Source organism: Oncorhynchus masou, chromosome 31 (assembly GCF_036934945.1).
Source record: "Oncorhynchus masou masou isolate Uvic2021 chromosome 31, UVic_Omas_1.1, whole genome shotgun sequence".
Taxonomy (NCBI): domain Eukaryota; kingdom Metazoa; phylum Chordata; class Actinopteri; order Salmoniformes; family Salmonidae; genus Oncorhynchus; species Oncorhynchus masou.
This window is the reverse complement of record NC_088242.1, coordinates 70,902,611-70,921,073: the sequence shown is the minus strand read 5'-3', so window position 1 is coordinate 70,921,073 and position 18,463 is coordinate 70,902,611. Positions and strand designations below refer to the sequence as shown.

Sequence of the window (18,463 nt, the reverse complement as noted above, 5' to 3'; positions counted from 1 at the left end):
ATAAAGACATCACAAAGATCTGCCTGTTGCATGAAAATTGCATTGACTGTTTTGCTGTGATTGTGAATGGGGCTCACTTGATCATCTGTGGCACGGTGACTTTAGAGTTCTCCTCAAATGCATTCATCATAAGCCCATTGCAGCGGATGTTGTCTATGCACTGTAAGAGACAAGAAGAGAAGGCATGAGGGAGAGGAAAGGTGTGAGTACAGCCACTCTGCAGACAGACACCCATGTCTCCCTGCTGGAGAGAGACAGATGCAATGCATGCAGAGCAGAGCAGAACAGACATGCCTGGCTGATGTCACTGGTCCAGGCAGATTTCTCCTGCCGCGAGGAGGCCACCAGGATCACTGTAAACGACTGGCCTTCTTTAGGCTCCACCACAATCTTAAAGTCCAGATGCTCCATGTCCTGTACACCCTTGTCTGGTTTGGCTTTGGGCAAAACAAAAACAGAGGTGGATAGGAGAAATGGGTCATTACTATGGCATAAATGAGAGGTTTATTGTACTTATTGTAAGAAGAGAATAACCTTGCAGGGAGTCTATAGTATCAATCAAATTGTGACACTACATCTTGTACCATATCTCACACTGTGCATACAGGAATCATACATTATACAGCACTGTATATATGCTCCATATTTCAGTGAGGTAGGAATGAAACATTGTGGTGCTTACACTCATCATCTGTCCCCTCGGGGTCTTCCAGAAGAGTGCAGTCAATAAGAGAGACCACGCCATTCTGAGAACAACGATATGCATTAGCACACTCACAACCACATTCTATGAATCCCCTCCACTACTGAATAATCAATAACAATATCACTGACATTATTATGTGCTCAACAACTTTCAACACATTTAGCACTACAGGTCAATAAACAGATGAAATCAGATACAGTCAAATGACCAAAACTGGGGTGGTAGCCTAGTGGTTAGAGTGTTGGACTAGTAACCCAAAAGCTTGCAAGATCACATCCCTGACCTGACAAAGTAATATCTGTCATTCTGCCCCTGAACAAGGCAGTTAAACCACGGTTCCTAGGCTGTCATTGAAAATAAAAATTTGTTCTTAATTAACTGACTTGCCTAGTTAAATAAAGGTAAAATATGTTTTTTTTGTGGCCTCATGGGTGGAATTGTATTAATATTTGTCATCATTTGTCATAATTAATAAACATTTACAAAAACCAACCAGAAATCCGGTGTTTCTATATCAAACGTTTTTATTTTATTTCAGTCTTCTGTGATATCTGTGATAATTTTTGGGGTGACAGTGTAGCCTAGTGGTTAGAGCATTGGACTAGTAACTGAAAGGTTGCAAGTTCAAATCCCCGAGCTGACAAGGTACAAAATCTGTCGTTCTGCCCCTGAACAGGCAGTTAACCCACTGTTCCTAGGCCGTCATTGAAAATAAGATTTTGTTCTTAACTGACTTGCCTAGTAAAATAAAGGTAAAAAAAAAAAATGTACAGTGGGGCAAAAAAGTATTTAGTCAGCCACCAATTGTGCAAGTTCTCCCACTTAAAAAGGATGAGAGAGGCCTGTAATTTTCATCATAGGTACACTTCAACTATGACAGGCAAAATTAGAAATAAAATCCAGAAAGTCACATTGTAAGATTTGTAATGAATTTTTTTTGCAAATTATGGTGGAAAATAAGTATATGGTCACCTACAAACAAGCAAGATTTCTGGCTCTCACAGACCTGTAACTTCTTCTTTAAGAGGCTCCTCTGTCCTCCACTCGTTACCTGTATTAATGGCACCTGTTTAAACTTGTTATCAGTATAAAAGACACCTGTCCACAACCTCAAACAGTCACACTCCAAACTCCACTATGGCCAAGACCAAAGAGCTGTCAAAGGTCACCAGAAACAAAATTGTAGACCTGCACCAGGCTGGGAAGACTGAATCTGCAATAGGTAAGCAGCTTGGTTTTAAGAAATCAACTGTGGGAGCAATTATTAGGAAATGGAAGACATACAAGACCACTGATAATCTCCCTCGATCTGGGGCTCCATGCAAGATCTCACCCCGTGGGGTCAAAATTATCACAAGAACGGTGAGCAAAAATCCCAGAACCACACAGGGGGACCTGCAGAGAGCTGGGACCAAAGTAACAAAGCCTACCATCAGTAACACACTACGCCGCCAGGGACTCAAATCCTGCAGTGCCAGACGTGTCCCCCTGCTGAAGCCAGTACATGTCCAGGCCCGTCTGAAGTTTGCTAGAGAGCATTTGAATGATCCAGAAGAAGATTGGGAGAATGTCAAATGGTCAGATGAAACCAAAATATAACTTTTTGGTAAAAACTCAACTTGTCGTGTTTGGAGGACAAAGAATGCTGAGTTGCATCCAAAGAACACCATACCTACTGTGAAGCATGGGGGTGGAAACATCATGCTTTGGGGCTGTTTTTCTGCAAAGGGACCAGGATGACTGATCCGTGTAAAGGAAAGAATGAATGGGGCCATGTATCGTGAGATTTTGAGTGAAAATCTCCTTCCATCAGCAAGGCCATTGAAGATGAAACGTGGATGGGTCTTTCAGCATGACAATGATCCCAAACCCACCGCCCGGGCAACGAAGGAGTGGCTTCGTAAGAAGCATTTCAAGTTCCTGGAGTGGCCTAGCCAGTCTCCAGATCTCAACCCCATAGAAAATCTTTGGAGCGAGTTGAAAGTCTGTGTTGCCCAGCAACAGCCCCAAAACATCACTGCTCTAGAGGAGATCTGCATGGAGGAATGGGCCAAAATACCAGCAACAGTGTGTGAAAACCTTTTGAAGACTTACAGAAAACATTTGAGCTCTGTCATTGCCAACAAAGGGTACATAACAAAGTATTGAGATAAACTTTTGTTATTGACCAAATACTTATTTTCCACCATAATTTGCAAATAAATTCATTAAAAATCCTACAATGTGTTTTTTTTCTCATTTTGTCTGTCATAGTGGAAGTGTACTCACGATGAAAGTTACAGGCCTCTCTCATCTTTTTCAGTGGGAGAACTTGCACAATTGGTGGCTGACTAAATACTTTTTTGCCCCACTGTATATAAAGTGTAATATTGGGATAAAAACTTACAATGTACACATTGATTCTATATCTGACATGGTACAGGTGTTTTTTTATAAACACATAAGGGAGGGAGGTGTATACTTTTGTTACAAAGTAGATTTGTTTAAGACTACCAAGAAACACTCTGACCGGAATTAGCCCAGTGCAGTAAAATAATTCATTAATTAATAAGGCCTTCTTTTGAGGGCCTAGTTTTAACCTAATACAGTGGACTGAAACTCAAGGTTTTCAGGCCTGAAAGTCACATAATGATAGCTTGCAAAGTGATGGGAAATTGGAATTGGAATCTAGCCAGAGTGGGTATATCTAACATTTTGAATGAATGACTGCAAGTTTGCGAAGACTAAGATATGAACCAACTTAACTGGACAACTATTTCAGTAATGGATGCAATAAGTCCACATAACAGATTGTAAGAGTATAGAAAAATGTACACTAGCATTCAAAGGTTTGGGGTCAATTAGAAATGTCTTTGCTTTTGAAAGAATATCAATTTTTTTGTCCATTAAAATAACATCAAATTGATCAGAAATACAGTGTAGACATTGTTAATGGTGTAAATGACTATTGTAGCTGGAAATGGGATTTGATGTTATTTTAATGGACAAAAAATGTGCATTTCTATCAAAAACAAGGACATTTCTTAGTGACCCCAAACTTTTGAACGGTAGTGTATGTTATTTATAGATGAGTAGCATAAGATTAATTAATCAATCAATGTACATGCAAAAATATAGACATTGAAACAAACAATTCTAAAAACCAACCAGCACTAGAGAATTCTGGGAAATATGTTTTTTGTTTAACACTGGTTATTAACACCAACACTGGGGTTCTTTTACACATCATGAGTGTTCATTTAACACCTGAATAAACACTAAAAATGTTACACTGAAAAAGTACGGCCAATTTGCTGTGTATTAACTAAAGCCTTATCTGTGTATTGTATCCCCTGAATGTTATTTGATTTTACATTAAGCTCTGGGAGTTTGGTCAATGATGCATCTTGAGAGATTGTATAGCAGGCTCAGCAGCCCAGGGCACACCCACCTTGGTGAGGTGCAGTTTTCCTCCAGAGCCCCTGGTGCAGATAATGACATGCTTAGAGAAGAGGAAGCACTGCCTCTCCCCCTCCTTTTTCAGAGACAGAGAGCCCAGTCGCCCACGGGTGATCTTGCCCTTCTCACTCATTGGCACCTGGATGAGAGAGCCTGTATGGCAGGAGGGGGAGAGAGACAGCAAGGGGGCCCTGTCAGTGACGAGAGGCCCACAAATCAACTGTACTGCAAGACTGGGAGAGGCATCCCCTCACCTGTTCACTGACTGGGGGGATATATTCATACTATAGGGTTAAACCATTTCTCTATATGTTTTGCCTCTTCTTCTTTAAATGTCCATCAAAGACTGTTGGGGATGTATGACATTTACAAACCCTGACTCATCGTCGTATTGCCTCCTAACAGTCTAATTACCCTTGGAAATGAAAGATTCGGCCCACTCTCAGTACATGCTGTTCTTCAGAGACAGACAGGATTATATGGCCCAACCCTCTGGTTAAGTCTTTCCCTTATGGAGGCTCAGGTAGGGCTATGGATGTTTGAAGTTGTGAGAACACAAAGGGGCTGGCAGTCAAACAGTTGAGAGGCAGAAAATCCATCTCTATGATAGTGTCCTTATGTGGGATCTGGGGTTCCTTTGTGGATCTTCTCTAAGGACTTACCTTGTCTGACGAATGTCTGGCTGGTGTCAAGGAGGATCTCGCAGCCTTCTACGATCATGCGCTCAATGGCCAGGTTCTTCCTGATGTTCTCTGTCTCGCTCACCTCATCATGCATGATTCTAGGGGCAGATTTGGAATATCATTGTATTTACTTTGTCAGTGTGTATACATTCTGTACAATAAGCAATTATCATACTGCGTTTGTGTTTAACAACTTAGGAAAGCGTTGATTAACTGAGGTGTCCTGTGTGCTGCTTGGTGCAATAAGGTGGTAAGGCAGGTATACCTGGACAGCTCCTCCAGCTTTGACTTGGCATAGTCCAGACTCGTCCTCTCCACATGCTCATGTGGTGTGTGGGCCAGGAGCTCATGGAGTGTAAGAATGTAACGGGGAATCTGGAATGACAGGGAATGAATAGGGGCAGGTGAGTCACACACACTTGCATACAAGATTGCGTGCAAACACACACACACACAAACTCGTAGCAGCAGATCAGTGGGGAGCTCTATGCACATCCACAGTCATCAGCAGAAATTTATTACCAACACAGCAGAGCCCAAAGTAGACCCCAGTGTAGCAGACTGCACTGAAACTGCATGCCTTGCCAGAAAAGAGCCATTATGAAAACCTGAGCTTCACAAACAACCGGTTTATGTGGTTATGAAAAACATAACAGGGATATTCTGAGCAAAGGCATGTGAGACAAATGGCTGCTGTGTTGTTAGTGATCAGTGGTGGAGACTTTGTCTGGACAGAGAGAGCTGTTTTAGGTGAGAGACAGGATCTGGACAGAGAGAGCTGTTTCAGGTGAGAGACAGGGTCTGGACAGAGAGAGCTGTTTCAGGTGAGAGACAGGGTCTGAACAGAGAGAGCTGTTTCAGGTGAGAGCCAGGGTCTGAACAGAGAGAGCTGTTTTAGGTGAGAGACAGGATCTGGACAGAGAGAGCTGTTTCAGGTGAGAGACAGGGTCTGAACAGAGAGAGCTGTTTTAGGTGAGAGACAGGATCTGGACAGAGAGAGCTGTTTCAGGTGAGAGACAGGGTCTGAACAGAGAGAGCTGTTTTAGGTGAGAGACAGGATCTGGACAGGGTCTGAACAGAGAGCTGTTTCAGGTGAGAGACAGGGTCTGAACAGAGAGAGCTGTTTTAGGTGAGTGACAGGATCTGGACAGAGAGAGCTGTTTCAGGTGAGAGACATGGTCTGAACAGAGAGAGCTGTTTTAGGTGAGAGACAGGATCTGGACAGAGAGAGCTGTTTTAGGTGAGAGACAGGATCTGGACAGAGAGAGCTGTTTTAGGTGAGAGACAGGATCTGGACAGAGAGAGCTGTTTCGGGTGAGAGACAGGGTCTGAACAGAGAGAGCTGTTTCGGGTGAGAGACAGGGTCTGGACAGAGAGAGCTGTTTCAGGTGAGAGACAGGGTCTGAACAGAGAGAGCTGTTTCGGGTGAGAGACAGGGTCTGGACAGAGAGAGCTGTTTCAGGTGAGAGACAGGGTCTGAACAGAGAGAGCTGTTTCGGGTGAGAGACAGGGTCTGGACAGAGAGAGCTGTTTCAGGTGAGAGACAGGGTCTGAACAGAGAGAGCTGTTTCGGGTGAGAGACAGGGTCTGGACAGAGAGAGCTGTTTCAGGTAAGAGAGGGTCTGGACAGTCAATGAGAAGACAGTAGAGTGAACAGTACTGTATGCCCACCTGGAACATAGGGTAGGTGAGGAAGGTCTCCAGAGTCCTCTCCTCACAGTCGGGCTTGGCCTCATACTGCTTCAGCAGCTTGTCAAAGTCTCGGTTCTGTTTACAGTGGGCCAGAATCTGCAGACTGTACTGGTGGTTCCTCACAAACTCCTGGTAGATGTTTAGCATGGGCAGTAGAATATCAAACAGGTCCGCTGTGGAAAGAGAGGACCAATGAGAGATTGAGACACTGAATGAGAGATTGACAGATGATATTGAGAACAATTGGGGCATATTATTATCATAGTATTATCATATTCATCCATCCATTTGAGTGATCCCCAAAAAAGGAGTCTACTTACCCAAAACTAATGTTGGCCAGCTTGCTATTCTTGCTTTCAACCCTTGGTAGAATATTTGATGCAGAAACATGATGGTCTCACTAAAGAAAAGGGTAAATCAACAGGACTCTAAGTATCCATTCTGAGAAAAATATACACTAGCCATAGTTCTGTAAAAAGGATTCAAACATGCAAACAGCAAATATGCCTGTACGTGCAAGTTTGTTTAAATGTTATATCGCTGCACTTGTCTCTTGACAGGTCATCATTGCAAATAATAATCTGTTCTTAAGGTTAAATAAATAAAATAAATAAACATCTTAGAATGAGGCTTTGACATAGTATATTGCCATCACATCTCACTGTCTTTATGTTCTCATTATCGACCATAGTTGTAAAGCATGAACATAACGTCCTACAGCATTGAGACAGTCATATCACTGTCTCCCTGAGAGAGGTGAGAGACAGCAGTGTGAGTAATTTGCTTGGTGTGATCATCTACAGCTGCACACCTGTTGAGGAAGATGCTGCTGACGTCATCGTGGGTGATGGGTGGTTTCTTGGAGCTGGCGGCCATACGGAGCGGTCGAAGGAAGTTGTTGACCAGGATGTGGAGCTGCTGGACGTACTCAGCCTCAGAGTCCAGCATGCTGAACACCACCTGGTTCCTCTTCCTCATGCTCTCTGCATGGGGTGACCGGATATAGTCCTGAATGATGGTCTTCCACTTCCTCCTGCACATCCAGCCTCGCAGGAAACTCTGCACCTAGTGGACCACAGGAATTGTGAGGAATGGAAGGTGAGTATTTTCCCCCAACTTTGGCAAATATACAGAAAATAGAATCAAAAATATTTTGTGTAAAACATGTACTTTTTTGATTTTCTTGAGTTCAGAGTCATCATCTTCGCTGGGTTCGGCTGTTGGACTTGACTGGATCTTCCCGTTGTCTTTGTGCAGCCCGGAAAGCTGCCAATGAGAACATCCACAGACAGGATAGACCAGTCATCATCACTCACAACCTGCTCTCCAAGTTTCCTCCTCACTTGCCAGCGTATTAACAAAGTGACTGTGTCAAATGAGATTAGAGGCTATCAGAGCTGCCAGCTCTGACATGTGGTAGTGGTGGTGGATATACTAACTCTATTCACCTGGCTGATATCTCTACATCAACACTCATTTCCATTGGTTAGAAATGCAGATGTACTGTGCGATACTGTGCTGCTGTACATTGAAAAGCCATAAATGTGTTGCACAAAAGAGCTGGGAGCTACTCAGAACTGTCTGAAGGTAAGTGTCCCCATTTACTTTGTATAGACTGATATAGTTTATTATTATGTTTGTGAGGGTGGGGTGGGGGGTGGGTGGGATGGTGGGGGGGTGCACCGTGTATAATAAAGCCCTGTTCATGCATATTCAACACACCATTTCATTTCAAGCCCCACATTTGCACATTAAAGTAAAATGACTATTTGATCTGAAGAATACAGCAGGGAGCATAGTTTTATTGGAGGGATTATTTATGAGTGGAGATGCAAAGTGGAGCCCGGTGGGTCTGCACACATCTCTTTGTGACAGAGTGGCACCCCATTTCTCCTCTCCCCCCCCTCTCTCTCTCTAATGATCAAATAAGATAGACATAAAGAAACAACTAGCACAGCCCTTATCCATTTCAGTTCACTCAGATGACAAAATCCTAGAAATCTTGAGCGGTGCTCCTGAGAGACATTTAACTGTACTGTAGTTGCCCTAGATCCCACACAAGCTCCAATCCATTTCCTGTTCAGTATGGCAAAAACATAACAATGCCCCACCGAGGCAGAAATAATCATTATGAATATTACCTCTGATTTTAGCCGTTCAATCTCTATTTCCCCGTCCTCTATCTGTTGTCGAAGTTGCTTAGCAACCGTTTTCTCTGTCTCCACGATCTGGAGTAGATGGAGATACTTCTGCATGAGCGTCTCGTGCTCTGTGGCCAGGTTCCTGTAACTGTGGACAGGAAACACACACTCACACACACTGCAGCAACTCACCACAGACATATTTCAAAAGCTCCAGACACACTCAAGACTCTATATGCTCCCCCACATGCAGACTGTATACATCCACCAATCCACCCCCGCCCCACAGACACACCTGTACCCATACAGCCCTCTCAGGTGTGTAGGTCTATGCACATTCACATAATGGAGTGCTATGAAATATTAATATCCTTTGTGTTCAGTGAAGTGTAACTACAGTAGATTGTCTCGGCAGATAAGAAACCAAAATACAGCAGGCCCATTTGGTTTAGAACAGGAATGGGCAACTTTTATGGGGTAGAGGCCACAGAAAAGGGGCCATAGTAGCTTGCGGTTCTGCGTATCCCCTCCATTTAGCTGCAATTCTACTATCGGGCAGAATTGTTTTTCCTCAGTTTTATAGCATATTTTCTGCAATTCTACACATTTCGGCAAGGGTGGAGAGAAATGTTTGCAGTTTTTAATATTATATCTGAGTGAGTGACTAACAAAATCAATGGGGGCTGGGTCGGTAATACAACCGCGATTACTACAGGTTTAGATAGCTGGCAGATAGACACATTTTTTATATAAATAATGTTAGCTGACATGGGCTAATCGAGTGACTGTCAGTAGGCAGGTTTCCGTTGACCCAGGTTTATTCAACAAAAGCAATGTCGCAAAAAACATCATTGCAACGTGTATAATGGAAATGGTAGATAGAGAATCCATTTTTATCTGTTAGACTGGGTTGGATTCTTCTTTTGTCTAACTTTATTTATTGTGACAAATGATGATGGAAACTGTTTTTTGAATAAATTATGTTTGCCGAAAATGTTTTAAGGTTGTCATGACTTCGGCCGAAGTCGATGCCTCTCCTTGTTTGGGCGGTGTTCGGTGGTCGACGTCACCGGCCTTCTAGCCATCGCCGATCCATTTTTTCATTTTCCATTTGTTTTGTCTCGTTTTTCCACACACCTGGTTCTCATTGTCCCTCATTATGTGTTGTGTATTTATCCCTCTGTTTCCCCAATGTCTTTGTGTGGTATTGTTTATCTGTTTTGATGTATGCTCACGTTAGTATGGATGCGCTGGGTTATATATACCTGTTTTTTATTTTGTGTTCATTGTGCCGTGTGTTTTGGTTCGCCTGAATAAAAGGATCTGTGTGCTACCAAATACCTGCTCTCCTGCGCCTGACTTCCTTGCAGCCACTTACGCATACCTGACAAAGGTACGTGGGGCATGTGATGTCAACACGTACCTACAGTATGAAGCTCCACCGCACACAAATGCATGCTAAATAAAATGTTCAACTATAAAAATGATGTTTCTTTGTAGGATCCTGTCCTGACTTTTAAGAATGGCTGAATTGCTTCGCCTTGCTTTTCTGGTTGGCTGGATACAAGTTTCACCATCCAATTATTTCAGATCTACAGGAGTGCAAGATTCACCATGGTATGGACCGTGGCGATACATTGGCACATGACAATAATTAGAATATGGCAAATATTCTAGCATTCTATCCATGCTGACTTTTGCAGGCTACCTGAAACATGAAAGAGATAGGTGGGAGTGCATGCAGGCTGTCTACAATTTATTAATGTGCAATTTGCCTAAATGGGTAATGGAAACGCTTGAACCAATTAATTTCTATTAAACACTAAGTTTTGAGAACAAGTAGATGTTTTGTTGTTGTAGGCCATCACGTCCAGACGTTTTGTTGTTGTAGGCCATCACGTCCAGATGTTTTGTTGTTGTAGGCCATCACGTCCAGATGTTTTGTTGCTGTAGGCCATCACGTCCAGATGTTTTGTTGTTGTAGGCCATCACGTCCAGATGTTTTGTTGTTGTAGGCCATCACGTCCAGATGTTTTGTTGTTGTAGGCCATCACGTCCAGATGTTTTGTTGTTGTCGGCCATCACGTCCAGATGTTTTGTTGTTGTCGGCCATCACGTCCAGATGTTTTGTTGTTGTCGGCCATCACGTCCAGATGTTTTGTTGTTGTAGGCCATCACGTCCAGATGTTTTGTTGTTGTAGGCCATCACGTCCAGATGTTTTGTTGTTGTAGGCCATCACGTCCAGATGTTTTGTTGTTGTAGGCCATCACGTCCAGATGTTTTGTTGTTGTAGGCCATCATGTCCAGATGTTTTGTTGTTGTAGGCCATCACGTCCAGATGTTTTTATCGACGCAAGATTGTTAAATGGAAACGCACTGTAGCAGGCAATTTTCAAATCTATTTTCTACGAGAACAAAAAACTAAAACAAAACAAAAACAATCACTGGGCAAGTTAATGGAAACATGACATAACAAGCAAAAAACTGGTGATGTACAACCACATTTCGAAATTGCACCTTGTTTACTCTAAGTTTCTAACTCTCAAATCCACAGTCACAGTATACCACCAATCATTACAACGCCACTGCTTATTTCACAATGATTATTATACAGTAAACTACATCAACTACATTCACAGCCAAGAGTTTAATAACAAAATGTGAGCAATATGTTTTAACATGAGCTACATACATACTATTACCTCAGGAGACAAAAAAGCCAAACAGGGGGCCTTTGCACAGACCTTATCAATGCCCCTATCAGATTTTCTTTATGATTTGTCCCCAGAACTGTATGTCAAAAAGCTTGCCTTAATGCTGCATGACACTTCTGTCACACCTCAAAAGAGTCGAGTTTCAAATCGTACATCATGTCATATCTACAGTAAGAGACTAAACCCAGCCATACGGCAAGCATCAATAATAGCCCATGTGTGTGTTGACGCAGTTGTTGACTGGGTAGAGCGGAAGTAGTAGAGGCCTGGTACCTGGCATGTGTTATTGCAGCCACCCATTCATCGCAGTCCTTTACATCCTCTGTACGCAACTCCAGGGCTTTCTGGTTTTCATGGGTGGAATTTACGGTGAAGTAGTACTGAAACACACCAAAACAAAGCACAGGTTTAATTAGCTCATAAACAGATTACTAGATTGCATGGGTAAGGAGACCTTTGTATTCTTTATTTTTCAATACATTGTATGAGAAAAAGTATTTGTATTATTCCATAGGAATCTAGATGAGATAACACGTTATAACCACAAAATGCAATGAAAAGGTCAGACAATGCACAGTATAGTAGGCGCTACACCACGAAAACAATTACACTAAATGTATATTTTACCAGAAAAATATGAAGACTATTTTTGGCCCTTAAAAATCTGTGTGCTGCAGACACACATCATTGGAACCATGAACCCTCTCACAATCTAAGCTTGTATCTATCCTTTCTCACTGTTGACATTAGGGGAGTAAACAGCACAGAGGGGGGTGGGAAAGGGAAACCCACATCCTCACCCACCAGCTCAATCGATGGGGCTTTTAGTAGGAAGCCTCCCCCTGACTGCCTGGCTGCCTGGGATGGCTCTGGTTCCCAGGAGGAAAAGCCATAAGACATGTAAGCTGGAGGCATTGCCAATTACATAACTGTGTGCTACCTGTTACCTAGCAACTCCACTCTGTGCGAATGGATAGGCTCTTAGCGCTTCTTGTCTCACTCCATTTTAACTAAGCAGGTCTTCTCTGCGCTGAATTCCCCAGCATCACTAGGTCTGTGTACAAACCATCACAGTCACGATCATAGACCATCCACTATCTATCACAGTCACCTCATAGATGTCATAGGTCATAGACCATCCACCATCCATCACAATCACAATCATAGACCATCCACATTAGCTGATGGAACAAAAGTTAATTTCAGACCATGCCAGACTACTGTTTTGTGCGTATAGTCAATTTTCTTGTAAAACAATATGTTCTGACCACACCAAAACACACAACAAAATAGCTAGATGGAAAAAAGACCAGTGCTGCTTGGGAAAAGAACGCCTACATTATCACATCTCACACATTGGAATCACGCTCAAGGTTAAAAACGTGACTCCTTGTGTGTACTTTGGCAGCAACCATGTTGAGTGAAAGCCAAGCCTTATCTTTGGCCTGCAGATGTCCAACAGGTGCCCATCAACCTGCACCTCATCACTATTCATGGCTGAATGCTTTTCCATCTTCACATTCATTAGGTATTCATCCTCCCTTCAAAGAGAATCTATTTGTGTCAGGGATGCATGCTTGTTGTTGTTGTACTTTTCCTTCATCCTCTCTTTAAGAGCAGGGAGAGTGGCTTGTTTAACACATAGCCTGCTTCGCCCTTTATGTTTATGGCTGAGTCATACCACTCACACACTTTCAATGGTTTCTTAACATATACAATCAAAGCTGCAAACCTGATGATCTGAACTGAACAATTGTTTGTTTTGGAGATGTACGTAATGAATAACATTTTTCTCATGCAGCTGGAAAATCAATGTTGTGATAATGGAATGTTGTGCCTGCTGGTTGAAAATTGTGGATGACCTATGCTCCCCAAGGAAGGAATAAACAGGTTTAAGTCACCAGTAAGTGAGTCAATGTTGTGATACAGCCTAAACCAACATCTGCTACATGCCTGTACCTGCAACCCATTCCCCTAACAGAATAACAAAAAAGCCAGAGCAGAGGCCTTTGTAATAAAACAATATCCCACCTGTCCACAAGAGCAACCAGGCATGCAGTGTCAATAATTTTCCTCCCATCTATGCTTCGTGTGAATTAGCATTGCATTAGCAAGTCACATATTATCCTGCCATATAATTATGCACAATGTTGGAGAACTGAAGTGGTAAAATATACTGTATAGAGGCAATCTACTACATATTTTTGCTCATAGCAATAAAAAGTCCCAATATTCTGTCTGGCTTTGAGTGTCATCCACTCATTCAGCTACCTCAAAATGGGGTGAGAAAGAACAGAAACAGAAATACATCAGCCGTCACTGGCTGTGGAATGCTAGAAAATATTGCTGTTCTCCAAAGAGGAGTGACTGTGTTTTTCTATAAATGGGCCCTGACCCCTATTGAGATACTGCAAGGAACACATTTAGCACAGATAGCGATTGGTTGTATAAATAGGGGAAGGGAGTCGCGACGACACACTCTCTGCAGTCCCCGAGCCCTTCCACACATCATTATTTTAGATGCAAATAAGGTTGCCATAGGAACCTTGGGCTCAAATACATTAGCATTCTTTAGATAACAGCTTTTGGGGATACATAAATGTGGGAATAAATGTTCAATCCAGAACTGTGGTGACAGTTAAAAGGTCATTTAAACACCTGATGTTGATGCAATATGAGAAAGGCAAGACGTCCTGGGGCATTAATGCTCTCTTTAGAAAGCACTGGCACCTCTGTCTTTCTGCGCTCTCATCAATATGGTGGCCACTAAAGCTGTCAAACTTCACAACGATCTGCATCATTGCAGTTCACTTCAGTAAAATTTCATGTAAATCTGCCAATGTGTGAGGGCAGAAATGGGAGTGATATAAATATGATACAGTTTGTATGAATAGTATAAATAATGTTCATTACAAACCGGCATAACATGACTATTGAAGATGATCATTAAAAGTCTACTTCTCTAAATCCTAGTGTTGTCACAGATTGAGGCTGTTGATTGTCTCTGTGCCATCCTATATCCTATCATTCAGGATAAACTTGCTGGTGTGCAAACAAGTTGAATGGTCTCTGGTTATACATACTCATAAGACATAAAAATACAGCTCATTCTTCTACAGATGCCATATATTACATTGAGCCAGTTTGCTACAGCAGGAAAATAATACCGCAGCAACAGGAAATGTGAATTATTATGTGGATTATAATTCATTGACATTTTTTGTAGGGATTGATACATTTTTCATTGAGGCAAATCAATTCTGACATTTTAAAGTGGAAATTACAAAAGAAGCCTTTTTAAACATTGAATACACTACACGTTTAAAATAATTATCAGCAACAAAAGAGTGATCTAATTAAGATTAGGCATCTGTATAATAAATAATGACACATAATTTATAATGTATTGCTCATATTTTACCAAATGACCACGGACTGACCAATGAACACTCACTCACATGTACTATATGTGACAGTATGTTGGTGTTTTTGTTTTCTAATAAATAACTGCTATAAGCAGTAATGTATGTTGGCTTGGAGATAGTAGTAGGATGCAATTGGGTGTGACAAATACAATCTGAACTATGTAACACAGATTCAGTTGTGAACAGAGCTTGTTGACTCTGGCAGCTATGAAGCGAGACAGGTGGGAATGGATCATTCCTTCAAATACAGACTCCACAGACACTATCAAAACAACATCCAAATCTCTGTTTTAGATAGCCATCAGATAATCACGATGAACAGCATGGATCAAAACAAGGAAATTCCTGACAAATTCCTCTGGAACAATTTGCACGTTTGTGATATGAGGAGTTTTCATTCTCTTTTGAGGGGACTGGGAGAGCAAAATATTAGCCACTATGCCACATACTGCTTTGTCAGCACAGAGACAGCTGTTCACAGGAAAGGCCTGGACTGTCTTTGGACTGCAGCCCTATAGAGTCATGGATAGGGACTGCAGACTGAACAAAACAGACACAAACAGAACCACTCACAGATATAGCCTCAATCCAATGATCCTACGCACAAAATATTCCACAATCATTACATCTTCTTTCATGTGCACAATACTTCTAACTATCCTATATCAGTAATAGAGAACACCAGGATTACAGCACCATTTTGTATTCTATTTTTCATTACTGTTTTTCTGTAAGAAATGTGAAACAAGTTGAGCCATATAAGAAAATGAAGGATATCAGTTAACCATCTTATTTGAAGTAAGAACGTAGTATCTTATGGTGTCTACTTCTACAGTTTTATTCCAGCTTTATAAATCATATTCTTCCACATCAATGGGTATGTTTCATTAGTTGAAAGTACTGGAAATATTACAGACCCTGGCCTACTGTATATTATTAATAGGCTTACAGTGGGTAGCCAATCAAGACAAATGATTACGTTTTATTTTTTTCTTCCAGATCTGAACAGCCTCATCCTATCATTCACTGATCCCAATGTGAAGGAATAACTCCACCCATTTCTTTGAGAGCAAAATGCAATGTACCAAAACATAAAAACACTAGTGATGATGACCCCAATGCTCGCTTGAAATAGGCCTACGGTCTTGTTATTAAACACTATTTGCTGCAGACGCAGTTGCCAAGGTAGGATGCTATTAATATCAGTGCGAGTCTGGGAGAGTTAAATCAATACGTCAAACTGTGGTATTACGTCCATGTTCCACAAGATGGCGACTCTGAGATGCTATACCTTTTTTCTTTAGCGCAATTTTCCTGAAAAAACAAAACAGTATCACCAAACTTGACTGTATATCAGTGAGATAACATTACGTTGGTTGCACAATAATATGTCCAGATCAACCACATTTAAAAACACATCGGCCTTTAGACTATGTAGGCAATTTAGATGAAGGGATTTATACCTTTCTATAAATCCATAATTTCCAATTAGTTGCTATTGTATTGTTGTCTCAAATAAGCAAACCGGATGAAGGCACAATGCAGCAAAATCGCGAGGTAGCTCAGTATTCAATTTGGTGTTGATAATGGAATCATTAATCCGATGCACAGATTACATAACACACGCACACTGAGCAAACCGCTCTGAATTTAATCTGATATAGGCCTACGGTAGGTTATAATTCCGCTGGATTGGAATGTTAATAATTGCTGTGGATAAAGAGGAATAGGAAAAAACATAAATCATGGCAATACTTCAAGTAGGCTAGACTACTCTTCAAAAAAAAGATCCGTTACATGCACTGATAACATTGAACCGTCTGATTCACATGATCACCTGTTTTCAACCGCACAATGAGGATATCTGTACATCGGTAATTGGTGCATCACTCATGTTTATTCAATCAACCTGTAAATTAGTTACAGTCGTTTCCCCCCCAAAAGACAAATGCAACAATGTTATGAACTTGAATGTGTGTTATTCCTACCTGCTTTTCTAAACACTCCTTGGATGATTGTGAGGGTTTCGGTGACGGCGCTCTGTCACACACACATCCCTCCAACAGGTATAATCCCGCGGGTCGAGAGCTGGACTCGCTCTCAAAATAAAACAGCATATTTTGTAATAAAGCGAACCACTTTGTGTGCCATTTAGTGTTGTCTGAGCTCTTTTTGCTCAAGCAACCTCGCCTCGTACCATCCTTCTTTGCCAAAAGACCCAGGTAGGTGACATGCCCATCATTAAATCGTATTCCCTTCTGCATTTTGATAAAGAGACTCTGGTTGAAAAAAGCTACTTGATCCTTACATCTTCTTAAACTCGGTCCCCAGACAGACGTGGACTTTCTGATTGCGGACAAGCAGTCCGCTCTACCCCCTGCATTTACCGTGTTGGCATGAAGGAAAAAAGAGAGAAACAAAACGAAGAACACCGATGTATCATCCTAAATTCGTTGACGAGCTTGTTAGGGCTTCGATTATCACATTCCTCCACAAAAATAAAACATAAACAGACCGACTGTCAATTTAAACCGAGACTGGCAAAGGAAGAGAATTACAGTGTGCGCGACGTGGTTTGTCGTATTCTCACGTGAAATCTCCAGAAACCAGTGAGCTCGGTGCTGAGCGAGGCAGGCAGGGAAGTCACGTGACGGGTCCTTGGGAAACCACATTTCAGAACCTTGGACAACGAATTAAAAACAAGTGAAGACATTGCATGAGCTGTTTTTTTTCATGCTTATTTCTCAGGTGTTTCGAATTAAACATTACACTTGATTACTCTCATTAAACAAACATGGAAGTTGTCTTATTGGCGAATTGCTACTTATTTTTTTATTTCATGAGGTGGAATGGTAACTCCTTGTCACTCAGAGAATGAAAAGCATACATTTCAAAAGGGGGCAGTAATATAGTGAAAGCTCATTACAGACTATAGTACATTGAACAAGTGGCTTTATAAGGGTCCTAAATCCATGTGATTCACAGAATACCATAGACCTTTCAAATGTTTAAATAAAATAATCTCAGAAGAGTTGGCAGTCTTGAACACTCAACTGTAAAGCTCAGTATTATTCACTGACACATCAATAACGAGTTTTCCTTGCCAATACATTCATGTAATATATTTGGTTAATGATTATGTCAATTGGACATACATCTTGAATTGCTTTAGCCCATGTTTGGCAACCTATTCAAGTGGACCCACCTGAGCAATTATCAGTGCCTTCTGTTTCCTTGCAATAAAACATGGTGCTTTGTTGCTGTCAGTACTATTGCACTCTCAGCCTACCTAACAAAGATTTGGCTGCAGTAAATTAGGGTCCAGTGACAGAAAGCAGATGGTTGGAGAACGCTGTCCCATATTGCTCCTCGATCTGGGATGAAGAGTGAGATGTTTTCAGAGCGGCCATCATCACAGGACAGTAAGCAGCAGTATTTTTCAAATAACATCCAACTGTGTTTCCTCAATTGTTTCAACAAATGTATATTTAAAAATTGTATATTTAGAATATTGAATGTAAATGGAACTGGCTTTAGCCTACTTTACAGGATGTTAGCATAGGAAATACTTTGACATTTTCTTTGTTGAAGATCAAAGTGCTTATTCTAGCAGAAAAAACTGAAATCCATTCTCTTCACTTCACACATGATGCAAAGAGCTGG

General features: G+C 41.5%; 1 protein-coding gene across 1 annotated transcript in view; it reads right to left on the bottom strand.

The window, feature by feature from the left end:
* LOC135524375 (ras-specific guanine nucleotide-releasing factor 1-like) overlaps positions 1-17,395 on the bottom strand; it is a 37,518-nt gene extending 20,123 nt beyond the window's left edge. The window contains exons 1-13 of the mRNA XM_064951844.1: positions 16,789-17,395; positions 11,649-11,755; positions 8,661-8,808; positions 7,690-7,785; positions 7,331-7,584; positions 6,840-6,919; positions 6,499-6,692; positions 5,093-5,202; positions 4,807-4,925; positions 4,137-4,297; positions 683-746; positions 295-437; positions 78-160 (exon numbers count right to left, since the gene is read on the bottom strand). Coding sequence (XP_064807916.1) covers positions 78-160; positions 295-437; positions 683-746; positions 4,137-4,297; positions 4,807-4,925; positions 5,093-5,202; positions 6,499-6,692; positions 6,840-6,919; positions 7,331-7,584; positions 7,690-7,785; positions 8,661-8,808; positions 11,649-11,755; positions 16,789-17,064 — 1,835 coding nt within the window. The 5' untranslated portion in view covers positions 17,065-17,395. The remainder of the gene's footprint in view (positions 1-77; positions 161-294; positions 438-682; positions 747-4,136; positions 4,298-4,806; positions 4,926-5,092; positions 5,203-6,498; positions 6,693-6,839; positions 6,920-7,330; positions 7,585-7,689; positions 7,786-8,660; positions 8,809-11,648; positions 11,756-16,788) is intronic.
* Between the last annotated feature and the right edge of the window lie 1,068 nt (positions 17,396-18,463).